Source organism: Solanum dulcamara, chromosome 12, assembly GCF_947179165.1.
Source record: "Solanum dulcamara chromosome 12, daSolDulc1.2, whole genome shotgun sequence".
Classification (NCBI taxonomy): Eukaryota; Viridiplantae; Streptophyta; class Magnoliopsida; order Solanales; family Solanaceae; genus Solanum; species Solanum dulcamara.
Window position 1 is genome coordinate 12,541,293 of NC_077248.1, and position 21,661 is coordinate 12,562,953.

General features: G+C 30.6%; 1 protein-coding gene across 1 annotated transcript; it reads right to left on the reverse strand.

Moving 5' to 3' along the window:
- Positions 1–765: 765 nt before the first annotated feature.
- LOC129877332 (WRKY DNA-binding transcription factor 70-like) lies at positions 766–2,502 on the reverse strand. Its single transcript, XM_055952828.1, has 3 exons — positions 2,218–2,502; positions 1,432–1,536; positions 766–1,340 (listed from the first exon to the last, which is right to left on the reverse strand). Exons 1-3 carry the CDS (start codon positions 2,481–2,483, stop codon positions 836–838), a joined length of 876 nt encoding a protein of 291 aa, XP_055808803.1. The 5' UTR covers positions 2,484–2,502; the 3' UTR covers positions 766–835.
- Between the last annotated feature and the right edge of the window lie 19,159 nt (positions 2,503–21,661).

Genomic DNA, 21,661 nt, shown 5'->3' on the forward strand with positions numbered 1-21,661 from the left:
CTTTTTAATTAGTCATAATTAGTGCAAGTTGTATACTATCCCCATCCATAAAATATAGATTTCAAAGGCCATCCATTTTACCAAATGTTGCTATATATACACATGAATGTAGATGTGTTCTAATAGAAAATAGTTTTTATACACGTGCGTTGAGCGCGTATTCAATGTTAATAAGTAAAATTTGTTTTTAAAACTGCATCAATATTATATTAAAAAAATGTTTAAGTTATAACATAAAAATTTAAATTCATGAATCTTACGTTACCAACAAATAGATAATAAATGTTAATTCTATATAGCTAACTTAACAAAGGAAAAAATGCATCTTCAATTATCAATCAATATATTCAACTTAAAAATTATTTTCAAATTTCTAACTTCATTACTTTAAAACAACAAATGATCATGCATTTTTTAAACAATAATATCCTTATCTTCTTATGGTGATGATGATGATGAAATTTTAATTCTATAAGATGATTGGATTAATTAAATGGAACTTGGAAGCAACATTGTTTAGCATATCCTACTTTCTTGTTCACACTATTCTTAAATCTCTAAATTCCACATGGAAGCAAGTTGACCTATAAAATAAAATAATTTTTGTTTATTTGTTTGGTTTAGTCTTTTTTTTTCCTTTAAATAATTTTGAGTTAGATTGAAATGCAATAAAAAGTGGGATTATCGTTGTTATTCAAAATATGGAAGGAGTATTGTTTTTCAATCGTTAAAGGTCAAGGAGGGTAAGTGAAAGTTACTCCGTCAAAGCATGTAACTTCAACATAATATAACACAAATTGTGTACATAACAACTTTTTGGAGAAAAATCAATTGTTCAAAAGTCAAAAGATATTAAATCCTCAAAATTAATAGAGCCCAACATCATATCCATCTCCATCTCCAAACTACAATTAGCAGTACAAGAAAAGTCTTTGGTCCCATGATCGGATGACCCTGATGACAATGCTGCTCTAATCGGACCATCATCAGACGGTTGACAATAACTGGACCACCTTAATGGTTGACTTTGATCGACATTAGAGCAGAAGCAATTTGAAGAGCTCTCCCCTTTATGAGTCTCTTGTTTATAAGTTGAATGAAATGAGTGAACATAAGGTTGGTGATAATTATTTGTGTTGGAATTGAAACTCAATAACACTGAAGAATCCCTATGATTTGTTGAAGAATCAAAGAGTATTTGGGAAATTGAAGGATAAATTTTGCATGTGTGATGACCTTGGTATGTGGTACGAAACCTTGGTGGATTTTCTTGGATTCTTTGCACTTGTTTAGTTGCTTCACATCCTTGATCAAATTTATAGGTACATCTATAATAGTTCCTGCATATATCAATCATACAATTATATATAGGTGTCAATCACAATATTAATGTAATTAATTGAATGGCTTTATTGGGAAAAAAAATTAAACCTTGGATGTGGGGAATTGAGGATTTCTTTCTGGCCATATTTTCTCCAAACATGGCCATCATCCACCAAACTTGAGGCTTCTTTTATGGTTGTTGCTGAAATTTTTCTGTACAAAATATTTGTCAAGGATTTATTAGTGACACATACATATTTATACCACCAAATATTGAACTCCATGAGACTTACCAATGTTCAAGAAAATCCAAAGGGAAGCTTTATTGGTCCAATCATTAGTAAATTAATACTAATAATTGGAATGGTTTTAATCAGCATGGATTTAAGGGGAAAAAATTGAAGATTTTTGAAATGTGTGGTCTAAGACATGTCATAGTATATGTGTGGTTGTAAAACTTTTGAAACTTGTAGCATTAAATCTGTCATAATATTTGTTTGATTATAGAAATTTCTTAATAATGGTAAAATCTGAAGTATAAAGTTGATTGTATACAAATTTAGGAGTGTGTCATCACTACTAGAAAAATCTGGTTATTTTGTCTGAACCAACTCACACGCTTCTTCGACTAATTCCACATAATATCTACCACTAGCTAGCAATAGGTATCAAATATCAGATAAATTTGTCCACAAAGCTAGTGAATGAAGTGGGTTGACCGAGAAAAAATCTAAATTTCTAGATGAAAACCTTGTCGAAAATCTCAAATTTTGGATAGATTTCCAAGGGAAACGCCCATCGACTGTTTTATTATAGTGCTTTCTTTTGCAATAGACTAACAATAAAGGGTGTGACGGTAATAATATTAGCTACAACACAAACATTGATTCTCACCTTCTCTTGTTGCATCTTTCTTGATTGACATCTTTTAGTGATGAAGTGTTGAAAGTACCAATTGAGTACTTCTGACAAGGAGAAACTTGATGTAATATTGAGAGTGTCTTGGAAAAAGAAGTCATAATTTTCCCCACCAAATCCTCAGCCAACATAACATTTTTATGTTTCTTGATCAACTCTCTTAGCTCATTTGTGAATTTCTTACCACAATTCAACTCTTCTATTAACCTTTTCATATCAACTACTGATGAATTTATTTCCATACCATATACTTGAAGTATTATAAATACATATGTGTATATATAGCAAGAAGTCAACAAGTGTGAGAGCCTTATATATAATGAGTGGGTTGTTCAGATATTGATTAGATGTTCAAAGATGACTTTTTGTTTTTAATTCATGTCCCCCCCGCCCCTTTCAATAGTTGTATTAACGAGGTGTTTGATCAAGCTTTTGAAAGAAAATAAGTGTTTCTGAATAGTAGCAAAAGCTATTTTTCAAAAGCTAAAAAAAAAAAAAAAAATTCTCTAAAAGCACATTTCAGAAAAATATACTTAAAAGCATTTTTACAAAATTCGATCAAACACTAACTGCTCAAAAGTGTTTTTAAAATTTATTGGTCAATCACAAATTATTGCACACCAAAATTACTTTTTTAAAAAAAAGAATTTTAAAAAATAAGCTAATTTTAGAAGATTTGCTAAACAATTTATAAGTTGAACGATTTCATTAATATTAAAATAAAATAAAATAAAAAGTTTACTATACAATTTTGCTACCTTGAATGAGAATTTCAAGAAAGTTACTCCATGATTAATGGCCAGATAAAAATAATTAACGTGGTCACATATATAGTTAGTGACGTTTGTAATATGTCGTCACCCTAATATCGTCATCCTCGTGCCTCCTGCAAGAATTAATTTTATTAAATGGTAATTATATTGTTGTAGATAAAATAATTTAATTACTTCTCAGTCAGTGTTCACACATGAAAATTAATGTTAATATGTTTGACTTATTTATGTTAAGCTTTTGGCGAAGTTGAGTGAGAAGTAATTAAGTTGATAATCAATAGACAATCGTCATGAGTGTTCACACATGCATATTAATGTCAAACACTGACTTCTTCGTGAGGAAGTTTTTGGATGGGGTATTATTGATGCGGAATTCAATTTTATGAGTTTTGAATTATAAAATAATATAATTTTAAGTGTTAATAATTGTGTTCAAATTTATCTATTTATTTATTTATATTATATCAAAAATATTAAGGTCTTTGATAATTTTGATTGAATTGTTTTTTCTTTATTAAAAGACTTTATTTTAGACAATATCGTATTTTCACTATTTTTCTCAAAAATAATTGTCATTTAATTATTATTTTAAGATATAAAAACTTCAAATATTTAATACTTTAAAATTGACTGATATTTAATATTTTACTTCTTAAGTTCATTTTTTGAACTATGTTAAACAATTATGACTTTAAATTCAATTACAATTGGTGAATGGAATATTCCATCCTAAGAAGATTATTATTATTATTACTATATATTAACGTGTAGTTATATTATTAATTATGGGAAACAATAAATGAACTTTGTTATTTATTCAAACAAGGAATGTATTAAATTTATAAATTCTTAATTGATTTTAAATCTTAAATATAAAAAAATTGTTATTTTAAATATCCTAGGATAATGAGGCATTAGTTTGTGGAGCCGCACTTTTGAGTTCCTTTTATGCTTGGGAGTTGGGAGGGGAGCCTCTTTTTTCTTTTAATTGTTATTATTACTTATTAAACGTTGGGGTTTAAAAGGCTTCTACTTTTTTTTGTTCTTATTTTGATTTAAGTCATCATCTTGCATTCGTTATTATTATTTTTTTATTTTTTTAAATTTCAGATAGATATATTTCAACCATTTCATCACAATTCAAATTAATTTGCAGTTTATGAATTTGTCAATATGATCCAGAGATTCAATGCCAAATTTGCCGAATATTTTGATATTCTACATATGATGAAGACTAAAATAAATAAATATTTTATTAGGTATATCCAACAACAACATATAGTAACAGAACAATACTATAATAAAATAATATAATAATCGACGTACAAAAAATAATAAAAAAATTTCAACAACCCTTCAAAATAAACTAAATCGTGAAGAATTAACGACAAATAAAAATTTGAAGTTATACGCTTCATTTACTTTTGAAACCATCAACTCTCAGATTTATCAATTGTCACAAAATTATTGAAAATTATCCAATCACGATTATTTAAAGAAGAAACAAACTCCTTTGTCATTGGATTAAGGTTGAGGTTATTCAAAATGTGATCAACAATTTTTACATTTGATATTCTAATTTTTCATTTGAGACTTAAGTACAGTTGAGACACATTGTTGAAATTTCTCAAAATTTGAATACTTTTTTATTCCAAAATTAAACTTCACCATGTCATATGTATTTTATATGTACAAATGTGTTCGAGTCTTTTAATCTAACTTTAGATAAACACCAATTTTAGAATTTATGTTACACAACTAACCTCCATCTTCATGTCTCTACGTAACACTTACATTCACTTGAAACCAATAAGTAAATCTCATCGTCTCTCTTTAGAAACAGACAAACAAAACCCTTTAATAGCATTTATGAACCCCTTTAGATTATATCTTTAGACCACACTCCTTTGATATTTATCCACCTAGCAACTTTTTGGTTAGGACATCTAGAATTAGTTAATCCTCAAATGATCAAGTAGTGATTGCTAACCAAATTCAAAATGTATTTTTGCTCCTCAATTATCAACGAAAATGACTGTTAAATTAGGGGGAAAAGTATTGGAATAAGAGTTTCTAAAGTTGGTAAAGGTTAAAACATATGCTCCAATACTCTACGTTGATTATTATTGTCAAAATCCTTTTGATATATCTTAAATATTTGATTAATTTAATGTAAACTTTTAAAATATTAGGTGAAGGTCTAATATTATAAACATGAAAATTGAAAATGAGAACATAACACTTAAGTACACACTTGTATTATTGAAACAACAACTTTAAGTTTCTCTGTCACGATCTAAAATCGAGTGTGAAGGCACTTATCTTATCCCATCAGGACAAGTCAATCTAAACTCAACATATGCGGAAAATAATGCGGAAGAAATCAAAAGATGATATAAACAAAAGCGAAAGTCTTTAGTAATCTCAAACAACCCCCGAAATCAGGTTGTCACGTGTCAAGCCTGTACTAAATACATAATGTCACAATAAATACAAGTCTCAAATGCGTTTGTGTCTCAAATAGAACAAAGCATAACATAAGGGATAAGGGAGATCGTCAAACGTCAATCGGCTACCTCTCAAAATCACCTTGAAGCCTCGGATGAAAAGGAAAGACTCAAACTCATGGTCCGGGATGGGAACCTACACAAGTGTAGAAGCAAAGAGTGAGTACCAAACAACATGGTACTCAACAAGTCAACTAGTGAAAATAGGCAAATCTAATAAAATTTGAGAACTACTTTCATTCCAACTGAGCCTCCATAAATACAACATGCACGGAACATCAGTCCAACCTATATTTCACAATACATAGTTTAAATATGTTCCACAATCACAAATAAGTCACCAGAAAACAAAAGTCACAAGTTTCACCCGAATCAAACACATAAGTCAAACACACACATAAATATGCAAGGATGCTTATACACAAATTATAATCGAGCATCAGTCACAATTTTCGCAAATGACCCTGGAATCACACTCTCGTCGAAAATGACTTTGGCATCACACTATCGCCTTAAAAGTCCTCGGCATCACACTCTCACCGGAAATGACCTCGGCATCACACTCTCGCCGGAAAATACCTCAACATCACACTCTCGCCAAAAATGACCTCGGTAACACACTCTCGTCGGAAAAGACCTCGATATCACACTCTCACTGGAAATAACCTCAGCAACACAATCTTGCCGAAAATGGCCTCGACAACACAATCTCACCGAAAATGACCTTAGCATCACAACATGTACATCTTATCACAGTGTTAAAGAACCAACTGCAATCGGCATGTTCACATAATAATGAAGAATGACAAGCTCAAGAAGTTCACAATCACAATAAAACTATCAAAGCCTTTCATCAAATACACATCCATATCGAAATCAAGGCATTTACACTTTCACATCACAAGATTAGCACACATTGCCTTTTTGTTAACCCTATCTTTTAACTTAGGTTAATTCATGTAAGAAAACAACCCACAACCTCTTTCCCATTACTCCCCAACACACACAAGAAAGGAAATTCGGGAATTCTACAAGATTTAACGGAGTTTTAAAAGTCCACTTGCCTCAATTAATCTAATAATCACTTCGAAAGTTGACCTATTGTAATGCTTGTGAATAATCAAATCTGTTCAAATACATAATCTTCATAAGAATACCAATCTAAGGACACCTCTATTGCTATATGTCTAGCCTAGACTAAAAAAACTCACCTTAATTTATAATCAATTCCTAAATATCAAGTTTTAGGATTAAGTATTAATTCCTCCTAATATCATAACTCTAATGGTCTTCATATAATACAACACACCAAATTTTAAATTACACATATCAATATATATTAAAACTTGAATCGTAATATGATAACCATAAGAAAAATTTCAACGCAAAACCATATTAGTCCATCAGTAACCTACGACTATGAATCAAATTATCAATACGGGGAACACATACCCGCCCCTTAGTCCTTAGGACACCTTCCTCATTAATCACAACCTCTTTGGCCTCTCATTGCAAGATCATATCACGAATTCGTCTTAGCTTCTCATCATCAAACTTCTTTCCTTTAATCTCGTAAAGAAAAGAAGATCTTGCCTCCACACAGGCCAAGAATCATCCTTACTCAGTTACTTCCAGCTTCATAAAGTCATCTATCATAGTTCAAACAATCAAAAATAACATAAAAACCCAACATCTTCCACATATCACTGCTTATCACTCAAATTAAAATCCAAACTTCGTAAAAGTCACTAATAAACCCTTAGTAAATTTGTCCAGAAACAATTTGGATTGCATTATCATATTTGAACTTGTAACACCCCGGATTTTTTTCCACCAAAACTCGAGTCATTCTTCATGTGCGTGTAGGATTGAACTCGGTGACTCTTAGTTGTATATATGAGTTAGTATCAATTCTTAAGTATTTTAAGTGTATTAGATGTGATTTAGGGTCATAAGGTATCCATAAAACCAAGCCAAGTTCAAAGAATTCCTCTCGGCTAAGTTTCCGAATGAGTCTGTATAAGAGTCAACTTCAAATGACCATATCTCCTACAATATAATGAATTGGGTGTTCCATCACCTATAATATTAAAGGTCTTTGAGTCTTCTTTCCAACGCCACCAAAATTGTATTTTTCTCAGTTTGGAGTCAAAAGCTATGCTTGGTTGAACAGAGGGGTCCACGACAGGTCCACGTCGCGGACCTGAAGTGAACTTTGACGAATTTTTCCAGATTTCATTTTTGTGGACCAGAAAGGTGCGCGACACGTCCTCTTCACGGACCTGTCGCGGACTTTTCTCGATTTCCAGATTTTGGAGGGGTATTTTGGAAAAATTACTTAATACCTATATATACAACTTGGACGCGTTTTGGATCATATTTTTCAGTCTTTTACCTCTCCAAAGAACCCTAATCTTCATCCCCTTATCTCTCAAATTATCTCTAATAAAATTCTCTCAAACTCAAGGATTCAAGCTTCCCATTGAAAATCTAACATCAAGATTTCTTCAAAATCTACTTTAAGGTATGTAAGGATAACCTAAATAATGGATTGAGTTCTTCCATATGCCCCATAGATATGTTGGATGAAGATTGTGAAAGGATTGAACCTTCTATGAAGGTTTTCTTGAATTTTTCCTAAACTATAGAATATTTTTATATACTATTAATTGATTGATGATTTTCATGACTTGAATTATTAAATAATTATATTTCATATTTATTTCATAAACCGTAGCTACATATTGACTACAAATGAATTTTTGTCTATAAATTCATATATATTGATGGTGTTCTTGAGTTGAGTTTTGTTGAGAGTATGAATTCATGTATTCATTCACATGAACGCAAGATAAGATTTCCTTTTTGTCATAATTGTCTTGACGTTGAGATTGATGGTTTTGTGTGTATATGTATTGATTGGAATGAAAAAAACGAATTGGGATAGTTATGAATGTGAATGGCATAAAAATGAAACTTTGGTAGAGCTAGAATGTTCTTTTATCTCTATAAATTGAACATAGAATTAAATAAGAATTTTGGAGCAAGATGTTTGATGTTGATGTGAATGATGATGTTTAATGATGAGGTGAATGATGTTTTATTAACTAAGGAAAAATGATTGATGAAGAGGTTATGTTGATGATGATGTTTTAAGATGAAATGGATTGGAGTCTAATGTGACTACATATTATGTGATTTGCATAATTTGATTTGATTGGAGTCATATGAGTATAAATGATTGTTTGAGAAGGAGTTTTAAATAAATGATTTGTGAACATTTTTGCATAAATTATTTATACATTATTTTGAGTTTAAAGAATGATTATTTTCATCTTTGATTTAAAAAGAGTTTAAGCATGAGTTGAGTTTGAGAAGTCTTTTAATTATTTTTGAACATGAGTATTTTGAGTAGAAACGAGTTGAGTATTTTTACATAAAAATATTTATTTTGAGTTTGAGTTGAGGAGTTGAAAATTTATTTTAAATGCATCTAATATTTTCTGCATTCATTGAGTTGAGATGATATCAAATTCAAAAAGAAGAGTTTGATGATTGAGATAAGTTGATTGTGAATGAAGGTCCAATGAGACCAGATTGAATGAGTTTTGAAAAGAGTCTAATGAGACTAAATGAGTTGATTTGAAAATAAGTCCAAAGAGACTAAATGAGTATTTTGAGTATCTTACTCACCTGATAGATGTGAGTATATTGAGTCTTGGAAGGAGTACTGAGCACCGAATTGGGTAAGAGTATAGTCCATACTCGAATCTCATTAACTACGTAGCCAACGTAAGAAGAGATTAGATCGTTAAAGTCGGATGGTTCCCTATTTCATTGTCCTGAAATGATAGGACTTTATTGATTGATAGATCCATGTTTGGTTGATTCATTCATACCCTGGCAAAGTATTGACCAGACGTGGAAACAACGTCGGCTTATTGTACATCACTAGATCATAGGTGATGTTTGTCAGTTAGAGAAACTCCTAAACTGAATGGATTGTGCATGATATGACTGGTTTGATTGAGATTGTAGATGATTGAAACAAATTATAAAACATTGCTAAATTCTAATTTGCATATCTATTAAGTTGAGTCCTTTGACTTTATTGTTGAGTTGATTGTATATGATTGGATTGGATTGGATGGTATGTAATTGGATTGTATACGATTGGATTGGATTGGATTGTACATGATTGGATTGGATGGTATGTGATCGAATTGTAAATGATTGGATTGAATTGGATTGTAAATGATTGGATCGAATTGTATGTGACTGGATTGGATCGGATCGTATATGATTGGATTGGATTAGATTGTATATGATTAGATTGAATCGGATTGTATATGATTGGATTGGATTGGATTAGATCATATATGATTGGATTGGATCGGATTGTATATGATTGGATTGGATGGTATATGATTGGTCTCTTTCTAAACTGTGTTCTTACTTTAGACTTATGACACTTTGATTGAGTATCTCTTATCTTTATGACTTCAAATATTTGAGTTGGTATTGTGTTATCTTGACACATATTTCATTCTACCATATTGCATACTCGTACATTCCACGTACTGACGTCCATTTGGACTTGCATCACTTCATGATGCAGAGACAGGTTTAAGAGATCATCAATATATGCACCATTGAGGATCTATTCACACTTAGCTTATTGGTGAGTCCTCCCCTACATTAGGAAGACACCACTTATGTTATTCTTTCATTGAGTTTAGTTCTTTTCATTTTGATTTTAGGTAGCCATGAACATGTCATTGGCACCAATTAGATAGTAGTGATAGAGGCTTCATAGACTAGATAGTGATGGGTCGATTGAATATTTTATTTTCTTAAATTGTTCTTGTTAAACTATTTAATGACATAAATTAGAGTTCGAATTGTTGGCCTATGTCCTTTCTTCCTTGAGCTAAATTAATGATTTGAGTTGCCTACTAAATTATTTCTTTATTTTAATCCTTTCGCTAATTGATTGAATAAACGGATATGTGATTGGTCTAGGTGGTTCTCTTGGGGACCAGCAATGGTCTTCGAGTGTCGTCCACGTCTAGGGTACCCTCTTGGGGCGTGATAGAACTCAAAGGCAAAAATTCAAACAACCTTCAACTCTGAACCAAGGGTCTATACGAGATGTCTTAAACCTTTACGTTCTTAGATTCTTCCTATGACACAAATTTCAAATACCTTAAACTCTTTAATATACCAGACTCTTGTTTCTTTCGTTAACTAATTTACCAACCTTATCCTTTGACCAATAACCCATTATATTTTACCTCATCCTCTAAACCAAAACTTTTAAATGAAACCCTCTCTAAGGTCATTTAACATTCAAAAGTAACCAAATTTACGATCTAAGCCACGCACAATTCCTTTTAAATGCTCAATACCTCATGCGATCGATCATTTCTTACCTTATCAATCGATACCTTGACAAAATATACTACCACAAACGTAGACTCACAATGAAAAACTTTAGTTCTGATACCAACCGTGTCACCAAATTCCCTGATCTATCAACATTAGATCATACCTTGAATATCTTTATGAATTCACGTATCTTAGCTAATCATTGATTGCCTCTCCATCGACCTTACTATATCATTTGTTAAAAAATCAATTGTACCAGTTGTCAAACTCGAAACCACAAAAGAATTTATCACCAACTACAGTCGAATGCATGTAGACTTCTTTCTCAAATCTTATCCAATAATTTTTAACCCATATAAATAAACCATAACACTATCGTCATTACCAGAAGATGGAATCATGTGTCTCTGAATCCAATTCTCGACTCTCTCTGAAGATACATCTTTAGCCTTGCAATCAGAGTAACTATCCTTGTTCTTGCCTCCTTTCGAAGGTTAAACTACATCACACTAATTCTTTCCATTTATGAATCTAGCTCTTTTCAATTCTATTCGAGCAGTGTTTCAACATATCTTATAACTTTCCATATGACCACACTACTCACCAAATAGTAGTAAACCACAGCCTTAGATACTCGCAAGTCGTTATTACCATACCAAAACTCTATTTAACCAAAAATTTATCATATATTTGTATCACAATTACAATCTATCACAAACTCTTGTTACTATCATGCTCAGTAGCCCATGCCATCTCCACAAGTCAACCTTGTCATTGATGTGACACCTCAAACCCAGCTATACCAACCAAATCCAAAGGACTAACCTAATTTTATACACACATTCTTACTAAAATCTTTAATTGACTTTACCCAAGTTTACTCATTGGGACTTTCTTTACCCATAATACTGTCGTTTCTATATCGATCTATTCCCTTGAAGCTTACGATGAAATCATCGGCCCTCATTTAGAATCCTCGGGATACACTTAACAACCTACACATTAATTGTATCAAAGATCCACCACTAAAATCTTCCTTATAAACAATGCTTAACCCAAGCATCCGTAGTAACGAACTAATTAGTTTCTCAATTGTGAATGCAGCATCAAATCTCTTTATATGAGCGCATGATATAACTAATAACTCCTTAAGTAGTTAGTATTCGCACATGACAATCAACAAATCCATTTACATATACCACTAGTACCACACCGTGAAAGTCTGTTAGATCCACCACTAGAATACAACATTCCTATTGAGAAGATCGTACCCAAATAGGCCACACATTTCTACCCATTAAATAGCTACAAAACATTACCAAGTTTGTTCCCTCTCTAGCCTAAGCGATATGCATTCTTTCGTAGATCAGGTCGCAAGAAAAAGTAACATAATCCATAACTCTAACCAAGTAAGCATTGATACCATTGTAATAGTCGTATCATGACCCTCTTTGATATACACTAAATCTATGAAACCGCAGTCGAGAGTCTGACCTTAATCCTTTCACAAAGTGGCAAAATCCACTCTTCCGAACTGAAGCAAAGCGGAGTAGCATATTTGGATAAGGCACGAAACCTGGCCTCATAGGCTGCAAAAGACATCTTCCCTTGCTCTATATTCAGGAACACATCTCCCCTCCTGTCCCTCAAGGTCTGGGGGATATACTTCTCCGCAAAGAAGTCAGAAGACGTTGCTCAATTGCCTGGCCTCTTCCCCTAGTAAGCTTTCTTCCATGACCTCTCGTCACTACTTCCCCTCTGGCTACATCCCCAATGGTTAGCTCAAGCGTAACTGTTACTCTAATTCTGACCATTTGCAAAAATAGAGTGAAAAAGGTAAGATACCAATTTGTATCACCTAGATACCAATTGAATTAAAGTAATAGTACGAAAGAAAGAAGCAATGGAGTTTTTCTAAGGTTTTGTAGTCTCTCAAAGAAAAGTAAAGGCATTCCCATACCGTTCTGCAAGACTTTACTAGACCTGTCATTGTGTGATGAGATCACTGAACATAAGGCTCTGATACCAAGTTTGTCACGATCCAAAACAGTTTATTAGTGGCTCCCACACTTAACCTCCTAGGTGGGAGAACCAACGATACAAACCCCAACTTATGAAATACGATAATAATGTGGAAGTTCAAACTTATGAAAGCAAGAAATAACAACCACTAAGGTTTAATACATAACGTTCCCCAAAATCTGAAAGTCATCACATCAAAGACATCTAATTCTAAAATACTAAGTCTGGAAAAATGAAATGCCAAAATGAATAAATAACATAATTTGTGTCCAAAAACTAAGAACATCGTGATATGATTAAAGGAATCTAACACGAGCCAGGAGGATAGCTCACCCTAGAATCTGTGACACTAGAGACTGTCTAGAGTTGAGGGTGAGTCAAAGTCGATAGTACATTCGATGCACTCCACAAAATAAAATAAAATAAAATAAAAGTTGGGGTCAGTACAAGGCAACATGTATTGAGTAGGTATCATCGGCCGACTCAAAATAGAAATTAATATGCATAAAGTAATAGCAGGAAATCAACTATAACACTTAACAGGTGGCAAACAACAAGATCAAGATCAAATGATAACACAATGAAATAATTACGTCATCGGTCAACAATATTAAGAGTATACATGAGGACTCAAGCCTCCACAGCACAGTCTTTTAGGAAATGAGTTATTTGAGATTGAGTAGTATTAAGTCATTTAATTTGTTTTCCTTTAATATTAGCGAGTCGGAACGTGACACCCGGTCCAATAATATCGTGTTGGTTCGTGACACCCGATCCAAATATATTTTGTCGGCTTGTAACACCCAATTCAAATATATCGTGTTTGCTCATCACACCCGATCTAAATATATCGTATCGGCTCGTGACACCCGATCCCATAATATAATTAATTTATCATTCTTTATTATCACATTCCACTTCATTAACAATATCTCATCAAGCTTTCTTTATTCAAGTCATCACTTTTGATAGGGAAAGTTCAAGATTATGGATTTTACAGTCTTGGAATTGCAGACCAATCACAATAACATATCAACCATCCAAACCACAACAATTAAATGCAATTACTCAACGACTATCAATCACTATTAAGAATCTCTCTATGATGTAGAATAAACCATAACCTACCTCAACCAAAGAACCGAAATCAAGTAGGCTAATTCACGAATGATTTTCCTTTCTTCAATGTCTCAGAACGTTTCTAATCTATCAAGTATATAATATACGTAAGCAAATGAATCCGTAGACACTCATCTTATATATGTTTAATCTAGACCCAACCACTCACCCAACCCTATAACCAATTTCCTAAAACTCAAATTTAGGATTAAGTCTCAATTCCTCCAATATTAAAAATCTAATGAAATTCATATAATACAATACACCTAATATTTTGTTCACATGCGTCGTCGTTGTTGTCCTCTCGAGAGACGAATTGGTGTATTATAATTAAAAGAAATATAACCTCCTCATTTTAACTTAAATCGGTTTTACACATGGGTCAAATGGTATAGGATCTTAAATAAATTAATAATTTAATTCATCAATTAAATTAATTATCTAAAATTATCCGTCAACTAATTAACCGTAGTTACCGAATAGTCCAAAATACCCATTAAAAATTTACAAGACAAATATTTTATGAAATAAGAAGTTTTAATACTCAAAACAACTTATGGGTCGTTACAGTACTAATTAAAAGTGACAAACTCTACTAACTTATTTCAACAAATAAAGTAGTATAGGGTATTAAATAATTTAACAATTTAGCCCATCAAATAAATTAATTATTTAAAATCATTCGTCAACTAATTAACTGTAGTTACCGAATAGTTCAAAATTCCCATTTAAAATTTACGAAATGGATCTTTTACGAAAAAGAGAGAATTAATTTTCAAAATGACCTAACGGGTCATTACATTCTCATTAATGTCCACATTAAAATGCAGTAACTTTATTACATATGTTGTTAATTATAAATGATGTATACAATTGGCTTTATGGTTAGGATCGTAATTTAATATTTTGATGATTGTTTCACAATTCGAATTTAGGAAAAATTTTGCGATTGAGATTGTTCGGACATTCGAATTTATATCCAATTTGTTTTAATCCATATGAAATAAGAGTAAATTGAAATTAATTATAATAAATTCTTTAACACAAATATATTATTTAAACAAAAAATACTAAAATCAATATCGATTTCTAGCTCTGTTATTGGACATTAATGTATTTATCAATGTCCAGTAAAAAAGTGTGACAGGTTGATATGATTGATCTAAGTAGAAGTAGAGCGAGGGAGACTTAGAAAGGGGTGATCATCAGACATGGTATGACACTCTTTTAAGTCACCGCAGACATGATTCTAAATATGAAAAAATGAAGGTCGAGAATTAGGATAGAGGATTAGTAGATGGTAATCGAGCGACTAGGCATAGTTCTAGCTTAGAGCACCTTGTCTGCTCAGTATCAGAATTATTATTCTGCTACTATTTTGTTCTTCAAATGTATTACTACTAGATTTTTTTACTTGAATTATCTTTACTATTTTATTATCAATTTTTTTCCCACTTATAAAACCACATTGATATGTTGTTTTTATAGTACCAAATTACATGGGGTGGTTTATTGGGAGTAGCTATAGGGGGACAATTTGTCAAAGTACACGCCTTAAGTGACGACGCCCAATTAATATGGGAGTTGTTTAGTTCATTAAATTATGGGTTTATATACTAATCATAGTTGGGTTTGTCAAGTTTGATCCTCAGACTTCCACAGGAAAACACGTTCCCCACGTATTGTTTGTCTCTAATTTTCAATATTTTTAAACAATACAGGTTTTTCCTTCAAAATAATCCTTAAAAGTTTATAAAACAGTAAATAAAACAATTATTTATATGGGCACTTTCTATTTCGTACGGTGATTAAAAAATGATTAATAAATTGACCAACTTTATGATTTTGTCCTTTTTTTATACCAATGCACATAAAAATAAGCTAGAAAAAATATAGAGAGAGTATAGGAATAGCTAGTATTATGAATTGTACACATTCCAAAGGTCATATTAATTATAAGGGTAAAATAGAAAAATTTAATTAATTTTATCCCAATTTAGTGAGTAAACAAGTAATATGGAATAACTATTTTTGGTAAGATGTTCATCTAATATGGGCGGAGGAAGTAATATTTAATAAAAAATCAAATGGATTGGATTATGACCAGCATTTTTAGCATCATTTTCGTTCAACTTATTTTAATCCACATACCTTTTAGACAGATCAACATTTCATTCATTTATTCACTCAATTTATTTTAATCCAATTAAATTCAACCCAATCAATTCATTTAACATGTCTAATCCTTCACTTGACTCCTAGTGAAAGGCTTTAAAAGCTTAAATATGGTGATCAATTAACAAAAGAACTTCAGAAGCCATTATTTAATGGAAAAACTATGGGAAAAGGCATAAATTTCTCCTGAAATTGTATCGAAAAGTCAGTTACACATTTAAACTATCATGGCAACCTATTACACACCTAAACTATCTAAAAGTGAAACTATTACCCCCCTAAAAAAAATTTTAAAAAAATCACCACACCCCACGCCCTTTCTTCTTCACACCCACCTACCCTCTTTTTCTTCACACTCACCTCCATTTACTCCCATTTTGAATCTTGATTTTTTTTCTTTCAAAACTCATTAAAGTAAAAAAAAAAATTAAAAAAATCACCCTACCTCCACATCCTTTCTTTTTCACACCCACCTCTATTTACTCCCCATTTTGAATCTTGATTTTTTTTCTTTCAAAATTCATTAAGAAGAAGAAGAATTCTTCTCCTCGTTTTGGTGGAGAAAACGATTGGGGTTTGGGGGGGGGAGGGAGGATGGGTGGTTAATAATTAATTAGGAGTTAATTAGTATAAAATATAGTTAATAAAAGAAAAGTTAATTAATAAAAAAAGAATATAAAAAATTGGATGGGTGGTTAATAATTAATTAGGAGTTAATTAGTATAAAATATAGTTAATAAAAGAAAAGTTAATTAATCAAAAAAGAAATATAAAAAATTGGATGGGTGGTCAATAATTGATGGGTAGTTAATAATTAATTAGGATTTAATTAGTATAAAATATAGTTAATAAAAAAAAGTTAATTAATAAAGAAAAGAAATATAAAAAAATTGGATGGGTGGTTAATAATTAATTAAGAGCTAATTAGTATAAAATATAGTTAATAAAAGAAAAGTTAATTAATAAAGAAAATAAAAAAAATCGGATGGGTGGTTAATAATTAATTAAGAGTTAATTAGTATAAAATATAGTTAATAAAAGAAAATTTAATTAATAAAGAAAAAAAAATATAAAAAATCGGATGGATAGTTAATAATTAATTAGGAGTTAATTAGTATAAAATATAGTTAATAAAAGAAAAGTTAATTAATAAGGAAAAAAAAGAAAAAGAAATAAAAAAATATAATTTCTTACAAGGCAATGACGTGGCGCCACGTGGCAGCGAGTGTAATACACCACATACTATGAGAGTGGTGTTATGTATTCAGGTGTATAATAGTTTCACTTTTAGGTAGTTTAGGTGTGTAATAGGTCGTCATGATAATTTAAGTATGTAACTGACTTTTCGGAACAACTTCAGGGGGCAATTTATGTCTTTTTTCCAAAAAACTATCAAACTACACATATTTTATTACCATATTTGCTAAAAGTCTCAACCATTTAAAAATTTCACCAAAATTTCTTATTTTCAGTTTGTCCATTCACTTTCTGGATACATAACACAAAAACACTCTCTCCTCTAAAACCCTTTTCTCTCGTTCTCTCTCCATTTTCAGATTCAAAAATTTAAGGAAGTTACTGAGCATATCCCTAATTTCTCGCCTAAAATCACTCACACGAGTTAGAGGTTACAATCTATCATCACCTTTTGATTCTCAACTACATTCTTTCTCTATGTTTCATAGTTTTTAGTTATCAAAGGATTCAAGTCTTATTTTTCAACAATTATTTTCAATTTTAATTTTTTAATGTTCAAATTTTTTGCTTCAAAATCATCTTAAGTTTACTGATACCTATGAAAACTGGTCTATCATTTAGTATTGGACTTACCCAACTAATTTCTCAAAATAATCTAGTTATAATATCCTTTGTTTCTGATGTCGATGTTCATGGATTTCAAGAAAATAAGTCCAATCAGAGGAACGATTCATTAGGGACAACGAATCTGCAAATGGTGAAGAGAAAGAATGATCAATCTTTGAATTCTGGGTCGGACGCTGAAGAAGCTTCTGAAAAAGTTTTAAAAAAGAGAAAAAACGATATTTGTAACTACACGCTCAAAGCTTCAAAAGGTTCAATTTTGTAACTACACACCCAAAACTTCAAAAGGTTCATTTTTTGTTATTTATCTATTTATTTTTGAAAAAAATACAATGTATCATGAATAATAGATTTATTTTGTTTTTATGAGTCTTAATCAAATGTATCAACATCAAACCAATGTATCAGTACCTGTTTTTATCATGAATCTTCTTAACTTTATTTTAAATATAATGTATCAAGACTTATTCAGATGTATCAAAATCAAACCAATGTTACACTCTTAACAAAAAAACTAATGTATCAGTCTTAAACTTGTGTATCGTATCAATACATAATCAGTGTATCAGTCATATTTTTTTTTACCAAAATATATATAATGTATCAATTGTAATCAAATGTATCATTCTCATATAAATGTATCATTCATACCATGACTGATTAATTTGTAGTTTCATCCAGTTATATTTATGTATCAGTATATTATTATGTATCAATTATAGTTAAGATGAATATTAGTCTTCAATTCCATGTCCTGATACATAATGTATCATATTCATTGTTTTTTATTTGATAGACAAATTTACAAAACTTGATCTTTTATCATGTTCACAAGTATATATTGAATACATAATTATGTCAAATTTTTTAGTTTACGATGTATCATGTGGGTGAATGCCTTCTAATAATGTATCACATGTCATGATACATAAGATTATTATGTATCATGTCAGTTGTTTTGTTTTTGATACATAATTTTACAAAACCTTTCTCTATCATTTTCATAGGAATATATTTGATACTTAATTATGTCAAATTGTCTAGTTTACTATGTATCATGTAAATTGTCAATTTGGTTGGATCACAATATTCTTTTCAGGTTAAATACGTTTAAGGCATTGCTCAACAAGGAAGTGAAAATTTGTAAGTATTTACCAGTATGTATCAAGAATTCATTATATTTTATTTTTCATGTAATGTAATATAATTTTTTATGCATAAATTGCGTAATTTTTATGGCTGATTTTGTCGAATATCATAAAGATGAAATTTTGGTCCCATCTACTGGACTCCAAGCTGATTATTACCTTCATGCAAGATACATATCTCTCTTATATAAATATGACAGTGAAAAGGCAAAGGAAGGATATATTAGTGAAAATGATGATCCCTACTAGTGAACTTTAGAGTAGTTATGTATCTATTAGCTAATATTTTAGAGAAATACTCTTGAAAATTTGTATGAATCTTTACTGTTTTTTAAATTTGATTATGTTCTGTTAATTATTTCTTGTTGTTGAATTTAAGTTGTACTTTCAATGTGTCCCTTTTTATTATTTCACATGAATTTTTGTGCATGTGATATAGAACACCATGTCTTGTATTAGACACATTTCAGTGATACACATTGTTATGTAACAATTCCAAATTACACTTAAATATAAATTTTGTGCTAAATTTTCTCATTTTACAATTAAGTATATGATACATCATCAAACAAAATGCATTTATGTTATGTATCATATACAAAAAAATAGTTATTATGTATCTGTCAATTAATTTTAGACACACAATCCAATATATCTGATATATAACCTGGCAGCTATGTATCAAATGTAATTTGTTCTAATACAAGCGGGATTAGGCATATAAATCTATTACACAATACATGTACTTAAATCAAGTAATACTCAAATTAAATATATCAAAAATTCACAAAGAAAAGTGTTATTATATGAAAAAATCGCAAAAACGTATAGTCTTGATATAGAGATACGTAAAAATAAATAATGAAAATTTATTCAACTGGAAGTTGTATGTATCTTCAAAATGCATGTATCACTTCTCTTTGGGAAAGAAATTATAAGATATTCTATTATGACATTCATGTCCACAACGTCCACAATAATTTGTGCTCGTAGTTAGCATCTCATTACAGTTTTTTTCTTCCTTTTCTTGATCTTCCAGGCATCTTTTTGTATCTTGAAACATCATTGTTTGACAACTAAACTAAGAGTGAGGGTGGATTTTTTTGAATTAGTATTGACATAGCACAAGTATCAATAACTATAAGATTTGTTCGTGATACATTACAGAACTTATTTATCATGAACATGACCAAGCATATTTACTAAAAAATATACAAAAAATAGTTATATATCCTGATATGAGATATATTGATTGAACTCCACATACCACACATAAGAGCATATGTATCATGAACAACACAAATCATGAACATTATACATATAATACTTATGTATCATAATATTATATGCACTCATTCAGCACCACATATTATATAAAACACCTTATGTATCATGAACAGAACCAACAAATAACATTATAAACAGAAAATATATGTATCATGATATGATACATTCAGTAAGAAGATAAATAAGAAAGTGAGTTATGTATCAACAGTACAAATATGAACATGATACATGCTCAATTTTGTATCAATGAATTAGAGTTATATATCAAGAAAGATTTATAAACATGATACATAATGTAATGATTATCCATTAAATTTAAAATTAAAAATCATAAGATACATTAGAAAATGCATACCTTGGACAAAGAAGAGTGTGTTATAACATGCTCAATTTTTTTTCAAATCGAAGGCTAAATACTTTTCACGCAATTTCTCCATAACTAAAGAATCATTGCGGTATTTGAATCTAATTTCATCATAATCATCACCGCTTGAATCAGATCCCAGAGAAACAAAGTTTTGTTGTTGAGAATTAAATTGGGTAAGATCAAATAATAAAAGACGGAACAGAATCCATATGTATCAGGAATTAGAGATGAAGAACACAAAATTTCAGAAGAAAATCAATCGAAAACTGAAGAAGAAGAAGATGTTCAACGGAAACACAGAAGGAGAAATTCTATTACCTTTTTAAGAAATTGAAGAAGAAGACTAGACTATCACGATTGAAATCGAAATTTTGATTCAAAATTAAAAACAATTCGATGCTCTGCTAGAAAGAATTTGATATTTGAAATTGATGAAGCTATTAGGAGAAGGTTGGGGGTTGATTACCCGTTTGAATTACGTGATTGCGTGAATGATGGGATCTTAATTAGATTTACATTTCTTTTCCTTAAATAACTCAACTGTATTAATTGGTTTGTATTAAATAGCGATGTATCATGAAAAGGACTTATGTATCCGAAAATAGGCCAAAAAAAGGGATTTCGGGTAATTATTAAAAGAGTAGGGATAGGATGTAATTGGAAACAATCACTATGGATTTAGGTAAAATTTACTTATTTAATTTTACAACCCATATGCATACATCTCTCGATTTAACTTGAGTTATGAATGATGAATGTTGGTGACAGACTTGAATCATAACTCAACCTCAAAATATAATTCATGAAATGAGA